Source organism: Eschrichtius robustus, chromosome 16 (assembly GCF_028021215.1).
Source record: "Eschrichtius robustus isolate mEscRob2 chromosome 16, mEscRob2.pri, whole genome shotgun sequence".
Classification (NCBI taxonomy): domain Eukaryota; kingdom Metazoa; phylum Chordata; class Mammalia; order Artiodactyla; family Eschrichtiidae; genus Eschrichtius; species Eschrichtius robustus.
In genome coordinates this window covers 50,443,548-50,455,615 of record NC_090839.1, presented here as the reverse complement: position 1 = coordinate 50,455,615, position 12,068 = coordinate 50,443,548, and the positions used below count along the sequence as shown (strand labels likewise).

Genomic DNA, 12,068 nt, shown 5'->3' with positions numbered 1-12,068 from the left:
GCTTGATAAAGGGGACAATTGCCTTACTGTGAAGATGCAGCTGGGATGCAGTGGGGCAAGGAGCAGATCTGGGGCACCTCGCCACCTCGGAGATGTAGTTAGATGTCCCCAGTCTGAGGAGCAGGGCAGCAGGCAGGGCACAGATCAAGGATACAGACCTGTGAATATCTCCACTCAACCACCAGCCCATGGACTTGAACAGAAGAAACCCAGTAAATTCTGAAGGGGGCTGAGATGCCAAGGAAACTGGCCAAGTAGTGGCCTGAGATTGCCCATCCCTCAGGGAGATCCCTGAGCTTGTGCCCACAAGAAGTGGGGTGCTACAACAGTGACTCTCCTTGGGAGGCATCAACACCAAGCCCCTCAGATGTTAACAAGGCAGTGGACGGGGACCCACCCAAACCCAGAACTGGGGGCCACCATCTTGTCTGCTGGAGGATCTGGCTTTACCACAAGGGCAAGGAATCCTCAATATTTCCTCAATACCCTATGTGCTATCGACCAATGGCAACTGAGTGTGTTTCCCACCTTCTCCTTCTCCAAATGGAGAATTCCCCTTCTGGAAATTCTTACTGCAGCTATCCTGGTTTGTCCCATCGTTGCTGGCTATGTTGATGATGATGAACTTCAGAATTTAGTTCATAGGTTACCATCCCTTGAGTAGCTACTTCCAGACATGATGGGGAGTATGATGCATCTCAGAGAAAATATGAACTTGAGTTTGAATCCAGCAACTGGATGAATCATAGAGCTCCACCCTTTAGGGGAGGGGTGAGTCTATTTCAGCCAAGCATGGGTATTTCTGATGGTTACATAAGGGAAGGAGAGTGTACCAATGTTAGTTCATCAAAGGGGTGGACCATAGTGGGACGTTATGGTTACTGCCTTCACACCCACCTGCCCTTCTCTGGATAATCATCCTGATTTTGTGCAGGCAACTGTACTTGAACTCACAGCTTGTACAGCTTAGAGAAAGCGGACTCCACTCCCAGATCCAGGACTGGACATACGGCCGAATGAGGCTCTGCTTGGAACTCCCCAGAAACAGTTTCTCTCTCTTTAGAAACTTCTTCTTTTGGGGTTGAGATGTTGGGGGGGCGGGGCATGAGTGCTGGAGCAGCCATTTCATCACCATGAGGGGAACCAACCCCAACCGAAACCAACACAGGGAAGAAAAGTTGAAAGAATCAGAGAAAAGGATCTGCAACCCTGATGGTACCAGACTCACCCTCACTCTTGGGCTTCTGACTTATATCATGTCTTCTTTAATATTTGAGCCAGTTAGAGTTTTCTGTTCCTGCAACCAAACAACCAGCTATTACAGAATGAGATAAAAGCTAAAATAAAAATAAGAAAAAAATGTTGGAGAAGGTAGGTTCACTGGCTAAGAGAAGCAGGCTGTTTCTTTAAGCATTTAGGGTGGGAAGGTTGGCAAGGAACCCATCAGAGCTCTTAGCATCAATCCCACCCTTTTCATGGGGATTTATTGGGCTTATCTGAGACCATCACTAACGTCCCCACCTAACCCGTGCAGGTGGGGATGCGTATGTAAAGCTTTCAGAGCAGGGCGTTGCACCTGGTATCTAAAAGTCCCCAATAAATGTTGGGTGGTGGGAGAATACTCGCCGGCTGTTGGCCCCAGCCCCCCACCCCCGGAAGGCCGAGGGAGTTCCCCAGCTTCCTAACCGTCTCCCTCCCCATGGCTGTTGCAGAACATGGACCACATGTCTCCCAGGCTGAGAGCCTTCCTCTCTGAACCCATTGGAGAAAAGGATGTTGCCTGGGTAGACGGGGTCAGCCGTGAGCTTGCAATCAATCTGTGCACCAAAGGTTTCAACAAGGTAATTCCTCTTTTCTTGTTTCTCCGACTTCTCTTTCAACCTGTATTCCCCTAATCCTGCCAGATGGCAGCCGGTGCCACGTGTCCCTGCCAGTGGCTGTCACAGAGCAAAGCTGCCACTTGGCCGGGCGCCACATGCTTGGCCAGAGGCTACTGACCCCGCATGCTTGGGCAGCCGCCAGGGTCCACAGATAATGGGCAAATCGAATCACTGTGGCTCAGGGCAGCTGGGCTGTGCATGATTCACTTGGTGTTCAAACACCCAGGGGTAGACAGAAGTGAGCCGGCCGCCGAAGTCTGGGGCTGAGCTGTCAGGATGGATGATTTGGGTGCACTCCCCACCCCCATGAAGAGACTTGGGGGTCTCTTGTCCTATCAGGCCCTGGCAGGTGGAGTCATAGCAGCCTGGTGTCTACACCAGAGTACGAGGAAGTGAGTTATTCTAAGATGTCACTAGCAGTCCGAGAACAGCCTCAGTGATGGCCAATGGAATCGGAACGTTCTCTTCTATGCAACTGTTTCTATGGTGCTATATTATATAAGGCTGCACGAACCTTAGGAGAGGATGGGAGATATTCCCAAAGAGAACCCAGAGAAAGTGAGCGGGTGGGAATTCACAGGAGCATTGCACACTCGGTCGAGAGAGGCACCACCAGCGGAGGTACTGCTGCTCGTTCCCTTCTGCTTTAAAGTCAGCCCTCACCCCGGGGCGGGAAGAGGCTGCAGAGACGCCCAGGGAGGCGGGGAACCGCTGAGTGCGCAGCTGACGGTGAGATTGGTTTGCATCGGCCCAGCGCACGGCTGTGTCCAGGGGGCAGCTGGACGACTGGGTCTGTGGTTTTCTGATTGACACGCTGCCCTGCGCCACTTGTTAAACATTCTGAATATCACCCGAATCTACCACAATCTAATACCCAATAGGTGGGATTGTCAGGAAGACGGATTGAGATAGATTTGCTTCTTTCCTCCCAGATAAAGCAGAGAGGACCATTCCCAAGCAGAGAGTAGAGCAGGCAAGCCTGATTAGGGAAGACATTTTAAATTAAAAATTATTTTTTAGAAGAAATGATCGTCCCTTTTACTTTTCTATTGTGGTGTAACATATCCACACTGATGTGATAGGTTCAGCTCAGTGAGTTTTTACATAGATACACATGCATAGATCCACCACCTGGGTCCGGTGATCAGGATCCTCGAGAATTCCAGAAGGTTCCCCTGTGTCTCTTGCCAGTCAACTCCACCCCCCACTCCCAGAAGTCACCGCCATTCTGGCTTCTACCACCATTGGTTTAATGTCTCCATAGTTGTGAGGTTTTGTTGTTGTTCAGCCATACTCATCGTTCAAAAAATATTTTAATTTACATACGGTAAAGTTCACCTTTTTTAGTACACAGTTCTGCAAGTTTTGACAAATGCATGTAGTCATGTAGCCACTACCACAATCGCGGCCTAGAACAACCCCGTTATGCCAACATGTTCCCTTTACCCTTCACATTTCCCACCTTCAGCCCCTGGCAACTACTGATTTGTTTTTTGTCCCTATAGTTTTGCTTTTTCCAACTTGTTTCAAGTGACTATAGGTAGGATGAGAGGCATATTAAAGATAAAGGAATGAATGAATAATGGGAAATTTTCAGGCATCTGAGAACTTGCTACACAGAGTCAGGGCTATAGGGAAGGAGGAACTGGCCAGGTCCCTGGAGATCTGCTCCTCTGTGTTTCCCACCTCCTGGCTAGCTGTGACCAGCCCTCCCCTTTTAGGCTCTACTCATTCCAAGGGCCACTCATTCCAAGGGCCACTAATTCCAGGCACTGATGCCAGGGGTTCACCTTTTCCTTTGCTTTGAGCCCCTCACCCACCTGTGAATGAGATGAGAGGTCACTGTCTCCACTTTACAAACGAGGAGACAGAGGCTCTGGAAAGTGAGTGCCTTGATCAAGGTCCTGAGTGAGGACAAGAATGGCCATGGATCATATGGTCACAAACCACGCAAGAAGATCAGGACCAGGAGGTCACCCTGGCAGGGAGGGGGCTTACACTGAGATTTGGTGATGAGACCCTGAATCGAGTGCTGGAGCCTGGCTGGGCCTATAAAAGGATTCAGGAGAAGACCCCAGTGTCGCAACCTACAAGAAGAGCAAGTGCTTCTGGGGGGGCCGGGGCCGTGGGCGGGGCCAGCAGTAAGAGGCAGGCAGATCCCGACAGGGCGGCCGGCTCAGATGTAGCAAAAGAAACACAGGTTCCTGTAGTGCTGTCCATAGGCTTTATTTTTTAGAGCAGTTTTGGGTTTACAGCAAAACTGAGAAGAAAGTGCTGAGAGGTTCCCTATACCCCTGCCCCCATACACAGCCTCCGCATTATCGGCATCCCCACCAGAGTGGTAGGTTTCTTACGGGAGAACCTACACTGACACGTTATCTCCCCGAGGCGCAAAGTTGACATTAGGGCTCACGCTTGGTGTAGCGCATCCTGTGGGTTTGGACAAACGAGTGATGACAGGTATCCACCATGGTGATGTCCTACAGATCGCTTCTCTGCCCCACAATCCTCTGAGCTCCTGGGTTTTCACGCCCTGCCTGCAGGAGGCCTGGGCATGGCAGGCCCCTCCCCAGGCTGGGGGTCCCTGGGGTTTATTGGCTGTGAGCAGAGATCCCCTCAGGCTCCACCCCTGCTCATGGTGGCTTCCTTGGCCTGTCCCATGGGTACTGGGACTTTCCGAGGACCTGCTGGGATGCAGATGTGTGAGGCTGCCCTCAGCCCTGCCTGCCTGGGCCCCTCACTCACCGCTCCCGAGACACCGGATGCTGGAACCCAAGGAGATGGGACACCAGCCCTACCCTGGGAGCCCAGTGTGCATCTGGGGGGGTCGATCGTCCCTCTAGGGCTGTGGACCTGGACAGGGGCAGGCATGGAGTCACCTTCTCAAGCTCCCACCAGCCTCTAAATCGAGTAATTTCTCCTCGATGCCTGCCCCACACAAGTCAAACTTTCATTTCTTCTTCTACAGAGGCATGAAGTGCTTGGCGGGGTTGCCCCTATATCTCCCTACACTTTCCCAGAAGTTTGTCTGTGGCTTGAACAGTTCTCTGGCTCAGTTGCAGTCCTGACTTTCCAAACTATGGATTCACCCAAGTCTCAAAAGTCAAAAATGTGGCTGCATTTTCTCTGGGTTTTTTCGTGCCTGCCCTTCCCTGGGGCTGACAGCTTCGGCCTGATGATCTACATCTTGGCCGTCCAGCAAGGCGGCCATGGACTACTTGTACCTGTTGAGTACCATCTGAATTGAGTTGTGATATAAATATAAAATACACACGGCCGCGTTAAAGACTCAGTGCCAAACAAACAAAAAAATGGAAAGCATCTCATCAATAATTTTTTAACTGATTACATGTTGAAATGATAATAATTTAGAAATATGGGAAAAAATAAAAATTATTAGAATTCATTTCACCTGTTCTTTCCCCCTTTTGCCGTGGCTTCTAGAAAATTAAAAATTACACGTGTGCTGGTCCACATTAGATTTCTACTGGACAACGTTGGTCTAGATTTAACGGTGAAAGGGCTGCAAAGGTGAAAGGAATGACCAGAAGAGGGAAAATACATCATGCTCAAGATGCTCAAGGTGTCTGCGCCGGGTCTAGCTCCGCCTTATATTCTTCTGTCCCTCCACCCTCACCCCCATGCTCCACCAGACTGTTCATGAACCACAAACACATGGGGACCACCCTCCCGCGGACCCAAGGCCCCTCTTAAAATGAACTTTTGTCTCCTTCATGGGCCCACTCATGGCCCACCCCCTCCAGAAGCAAGCCCTCCTTCCGCCCACCCACTCTGGCCGGACAGGCTGCTGTTTCTAAACACTGAGTACCCAGTGGACCCCTTGCTGTCACATCCAAACTATTGATTGTTTTTTCCACGCGTTCTGTTAGAGGCACAGCTCCCTTTGGTGTCCTCCCGTATCTTCTCTGAAGAAAGGATTGTTCTGGGTTTCTTGTACTCCTCCTCTCCCTATGAAAACCCAACGGGAAGGGGGTGAATTTCCAGGCGCTCAGTAAATTCAGAGTCATGGGCAGTGCCCTGTGGGGTTACTCCAACAGCGTGGAAGTAAGTTTCACATCCCACAGAATCTGGTTTGGCTCAGTACTCTTTGAAGACCCTACAAAGTCATAACCATGAGCCTAAATCTTCCTTCTGAAAGTTACTTGGAAGATGAGGGAGCAGCAAATGTTCTGGATGCCCACCTGCTCCCCGAGCCTCTCTCACCTAATAGAACCAGCACCTGACGTTTGCTCCATGTCAGGCACTGATCTGAGTGCGTTACATATACTTATTTCATTTAATTACCAAAACATCCCATAAAGTATACTATTTCGTCTCTATTTTACCGATGAGAAAACAGGCACAAAGCAGCCAAGTGCATCACTCAAAGTCACTCAAGGTTAGAGAGACAAAATCTGAATCTGGCAGACAGGCTCTGGGGTGGGCAGTAGGGCAAGGGACCCCCCCACCCCCCAGCCCTGCCTGATGCCCGGACCCTACAAGGAGTCAGTCACAGAAGCTTGGGGTTACCCTATGCAGGGTTGCCAGGTAAAATACAGCATGCTCAAATTAAATTTGAGTTTCAGTTAAACAATGTCTTAGTGTAAGTGTGTCCTAGGGAGACAGGCAGGAGGAAGAAAGCACAGTGGATTGAACATTCACGCTTCAGACGAGGAGTTTTACACTGGAAAGACTGACAGAGGCTGGATTTGCGAGGTTGTCTTTGGCACTCAGTGGCCCTGAAGGCTGAAGAGCCAACGTCCAGTTAGAGAAAAAGAAAGTTGTTCATCACACAACAAAGCCTGGTGGTGCTGTAAAGTCCATTCACCATGGGCGCTGAGGGGATGGGAACTGGCAGGGGGTAAGCTTGACAGTGAGGGTCCGAGACTACCGTGTCTCTGTTTGAAAGGCCAGGTGTCATAGTGGAGGTGGAAATTTTTTTTTTTGGCCACTCCACGCGCCATGGGGGATCTTAGTTCCCTGACCAGGCATCGAACCTGCGCTGCCTGCAGTGGAAGCACGAAGTCTTAACCACTGGACCGCCAGGGAAGTCCCTGAAATTTTTAATGAGCGTGGACCAGGACCTAATCTGCGGGCCCACTGCAAGATGAAGATGGGCGGCCCCTTGTTGAAATTCATCAGGAATTTCAAGATGGTGGCAGCACAGCAGCAAACCAAGTGGGGCTCTGAGCGCAGGGCCTGTGTGACGGCATTTGTCACTCACCAGGGACCCCGGACTCAAATATCGCTACTGTTTCACAAGGAACAGGCACGGCACACTGGAGGCTGGTCCAGACCTGCTCACAACTGGGATGTGGAGTTGACGGAAGTCTTCCCTCGAGCTGCCATCCTGCCACACGGGCAAAGGCTGCCTCGGGAAGGAATGAACGTCCCTGGCCAGGGTGGCGGGAGGTGGGGACCGTCTGTCAGGGTATCTGCGTCACTCTCCCTGCAGCCAGGTTTTTGTGAGCTTTGGCCCAAGGAGGCAGAGGGTGGCTCCTCTTCCTCCTGGTTAGGGGCTCGCTCTCTAGAGCCCGCAGAGAAACCCAGAGGGCTTCCTTCCATCAGGGCCATGATGGGAGCCTACGACTCCTGCTTCCCTGGGGAGCAGGGAGAAGCAGGCCCGACTTCCCAAGAGAAAGGGCAGACGGGAGCATCAAGTTGCCACCTGGGTCTGGAGGCCCTCTTGCCTGTGGCTTTCCTGGAAAGTTTGCCTCTGGTCCTGCGAGCCACGAGGTCCCTGGCATCCTGGCTGCGTGGAGGGACGTGGAAGCTCTGGTTACCAGAGCAGCCGATGCCAGACCTCAGGATGGCGGAGGTGCCAGGCCAGGCCGCGGATGGGTGGGGTGTGCTGGAATGGGGCCGAGGACAGGAGTCTTACCTCCAGGGTTCTCAGTGACCCATCTGGAGAATGGACGGGGCGCATGTCAGGATCCGAAGCAGGAAAACATATCAGGGGTCTGAGCCTGCCCACGGTGCTCAAAAGCGTCACTTACTACTATTATCATCAATGTTCTCTCTCCTGGGACAAAGCTCTGCACCTCCCATACTTACTGCAGCAACGGGCTCAATCAACATTCAGTAAATGTTCATTTTTTAAAACGTTGAATTAAAAAACATCTCAGGGACTTCCCTGATGGCGCAGTGGTTAAGAATCTGCCTGCCAATGCAGGGGAGACGGGTTCGAGCCCTGGTCCGGGATGATCCCACATGTCGCGGAGCAAATGCGCCCATATGCCACAACTACTGAGCCGGCACTCTAGACCCCGCGAGCCACAACTACTGGGCCCACATTCCACAACTACTGAAGCTTGCGCTCCTACAGCCCATGCTCCACGACAAGAAAAGCCACTGCAATGAGAAGCCCGCACACTGCAACGAAGAGTAGCCCCGACTCGCTACAACTAGAGAAAGCCCGCGTGCAGCAATGAAGACCCAGCGCAGCCAAAAATAAATAAATAAATAAATAAATTAATTAAAAAAAAACACACACAGTAAAATCACCCCTGAAAAGAGGAGGATGCTGACAAAGTAAAATGAGATCATTCTAATCAATTACACCGCTTTTTCAAAAAGATGATTAAAGTAGCAATTTAAAATGACCATGAAATCCTAGCTTTTGTCTCTTTTCAACAACTGGATCTGGACTAAAAATTTTTTTAAAACCCCAAACTCCAATGCTTGGGTATATTTTATGACTGGAATTCAGCTTTTATTTAATTTGTCTTTTAAAAAATGCGTTCATTTTGGTTAAGATGAAGTTTGCTTGGTTTTATGTAAGTGAAATACATAGACGCCAGTGGGTTTTCCTGGAGGGGACCCAGGACTCAAGGCCTGGACACTGGTTCCCATTCATTCCAGGGCCGGAGAGCCGGGCACTGAACGTGGCCTTCCCTGTTCATGTCCCGGCCAGTCTGTGGCCTTGGATGTCTCTCTTTCCTTGTGGCCCTTGCCCCTCATGACTATCAGTGATGAAACAGCACGAGAGGAATGAAAAGCTGTGGGACCAGGACTCAGAAAACCAGAGAACACTGTACAACTTTGACTTGTGGGGCACTTAATCTTTACATGTGTTTTTCATCCAGAGAGACCCTTCAGAAGGGGAAAAGGGGCAAGGTTCAGCGTGCTTGATACCTTGTCTGCTCCTCCCACAGGGCTGCGCCTTCCAGGACAAAAAAGGAATTTGCATTTCTCCACTGGTCTCACACTGAATTCACTTAATCCAATTTGCAGGGTGGGGCGGGGCAGATGAAGGGCCTTCGGAAGATGCAGAAACTGAACCCCAGGCTCTGCAGGTTCTCACTTCAGGTTAAGTGAGTTACCTGGAGTCACGCGGTGGGTTTGCAAAAACAAACTGATACTAAGGTGCCCTTCACCTGCCGGTCCCAGGTGCAGTGGTTCTCAGTTGAGGGAGATTCTGGCCCCTGGAAGACGCCTGGCAATGTCTGGAGATGGTCATGATTGTCACAATTCAAGGTAGGGGGTGTACTGCTGGCATCTAGTGGGAACAGGCCAGGGACGCTGCTAAACTTCCAGCAGTGCACCTGAACACAGAATTATCCCAAATGCAACAGTGTCAAGGGTTAGAAACCCTGTGCTTGAACCATTGAGAAAGTGGCAGGGTGGGGAGCACCTCTAATTCCTGTGTGTGTTTCAAAGAGAGAAATATTAGATCCAAGGCCTGAAGGGAGCATCAGAGGTACACGAGGCTCTTGCTACTCAAAACATTGTTCTGGGACCAGCATTAGAAATGCAGAGTCTCAGGTCCCACCCCAGACTTACTGAGTCAGATCCTGCCTTTTTAACAAGATCTCAAGGACATGTTCAGGTTCCTTCCAGGCTAGACAGCCCCCCAAAGCCACCTGTAGAGATGGACATTTAACTTGACCTCACATCTCACCCAGGCCAGTGTCCGAATCCTCTTCGCCAGGGTCAGGGTTTCAGGGATAGCCCTTCTCCCTTGAATCTGACCTGTGCCCCCTCCTTTGATTTGCCAGGGGAGGAAGAGCACAGCTGAGTACGTTTCCCTTGTTCCTCCATGCAGGCCTACACCCTGTTGGGACAGTTCCTTCTGATGCACAAGAACGAAGCCGAGTTTCAGAAGTGGCTCATTTGCTGCTGCGGTGCCACCGAGTGTGAGGCCTGGGAGAGCTCGAACTGCCTGAAGGAGTGGTGCTCCTGCTTCCTGTAGACCCTCCCCCCGCACTGCCCCTAGGAAATGATACCTCTGCACTGACTCTGGGCTCCAAGTCGTTATTTTTCTTTTCCACTTTATTGACACACATTTGTTATAAAAAGTAGTTCAAGAATGTAAAGAAGGACAAACACAAGAAAAATGACCCCCAGATTCTACCACCCAGAAACCGCCATCATTCACCTTATTCACCAATATCATGCCAACTGTCTCTTAGCATAAATTTATCTAAAGGAATGGATAATTTTATTTAAAAACGGGAATTAAATTTTAAGTCAACGTAGCAGTTACCTATTGCTGCATAACAAATGAACCCAAAACGTAGCCGCTTCACGCACACAATCATTTTGTCTCGCTCAGTTTCTGAGGGTCAGGAACTGAGAGATGCTTAGCTGGGTGGGTCTGTCTCAGGGTCCCCTGTGAGGTTACAAACTGTGGGCCGGGGAGCAGGTTGGTAGGGACTAGGGGATCCACTTCCAAGAAGGCTCCTCACGTGGCTGGTGGCCCGAGGCCACAGCTGGTCTCCGAGTGGGCCTCCCTCGGGCTGTGATGACCTGGCGTCTAGCTTCCCCCAGACCGGGTGACCCAGGAGGGAATAAGAGAGCAGGAAGCTGCAGTCTTTCATGACCTAGACTCTGATTCACACAACATCACTTCTGCCTTGTTCTAGTTTTAGAACCAAGTGCCTACATCCTCAAGGGAGAATTAAACTTTCTTGAAATAGCAAATAGTATGCAAACATTTTTAAGAGCATCACAGACAGATTTTTGAGGTATAATTTACATATGGTAAAACTTGCCCTTTTTAGGTGCATAGTTCCATGAACTTTGACAAATGCATTGTCCTGTAACCGCCACCATCATGGAGATAAACAGCATCTGCGTCACCCCAGCGAGTTCCCTGGAGCCTCCCTGTAGTCATCCCTCACTCCTCCCCAGCCCTTGGCAACCAAGGGTCTGTTTTCTGTCCTTAGACTTTGGACTTGTCCAGAAAACTGTATAAATGGAATCACACAGCATGTAACTCTTTGAGGTACATTGTCTTCTTTCACTTGGTATAATTCAGTCGGGACGAATCCATGATACAGGCTTCTTAAACTTAAGAAATGTAACAGGTGTTGTCGGTGTCCAGCCCATATCCTGGTGGCATTCACTGTTCTAGGAGAGTCTGTTACTTCCCTCAAAAGCACCTGAATCCCCTCAGCTTGAGGGGTTCTCTGGCTGCAGGAGTGGGGTCAGCCCACGCACAGGGCAGGGAAGAAGTGCCTGGGAGTTAACACCCAGGGGAGCCGTCGTTAATCATGGGTGGAGGTTGATGGCCAAATGCCCCAGGTCCTCTCCCTGTGGGTGGGACAGCTCTGAGGCAGTTTTCCCCAGCTCTCCACTGGGGCTAAGCCGAGCTCCCCATAAAGAGTGGCCCCTGCTCTTTAACACCCAGCCTTGCTTCCTTCCCCTCCCTGCCTTGATTTCCCACTCCCCTACCAGGGCTTCCTGGGACCACCCTCTATACACAATGAAATACTCAAATTTTAGAGTCTGCTTCCAGAAGAACCTAACCTAAGACAACAGTGTTAAGATTTAATTTTATTTTAACAGAAGAAAAAAAGTGGAACTGAACTGAAAGGATTGCTGAACTTCACTGAATTTTTTTCTTCATCACTAGATATAGTAATTTCTAAATCAATTTCTTCTGAGTTTAAAGAATAATGTGGAGAAAACAGTAAGAGAGAAGTTAGTATCATTAGGCTTATTTTAAACTTTGTTTTTCAATATTAGATAGTATAAACTCCTACCAAAGAAAGAAATAAAAGTAAAAAGAAATTAACACTTTTACTTCTTCCCTCTCATTTTTTAGTTGGTTTTATTGTTACTTTTAATTTGTGAAGGTTTAGATAGCATATGCGTTCTTCCCATAAGCATACCCCCTGCAGTTACTTAGTTTTAGTTGTATATTTAAGAGTTTATCATTAATCTTTGTATCATTATTTTAAAAAT

General features: G+C 49.7%; 1 protein-coding gene across 1 annotated transcript; it reads left to right on the top strand.

The window, feature by feature from the left end:
• Positions 1-1,715: 1,715 nt before the first annotated feature.
• Positions 1,716-10,071, top strand: BANF2 (BANF family member 2). The gene is made up of 2 exons (XM_068524988.1): positions 1,716-1,841; positions 9,925-10,071. Exons 1-2 carry the CDS (start codon positions 1,716-1,718, stop codon positions 10,069-10,071), a joined length of 273 nt encoding a protein of 90 aa, XP_068381089.1.
• Positions 10,072-12,068: the final 1,997 nt, after the last annotated feature.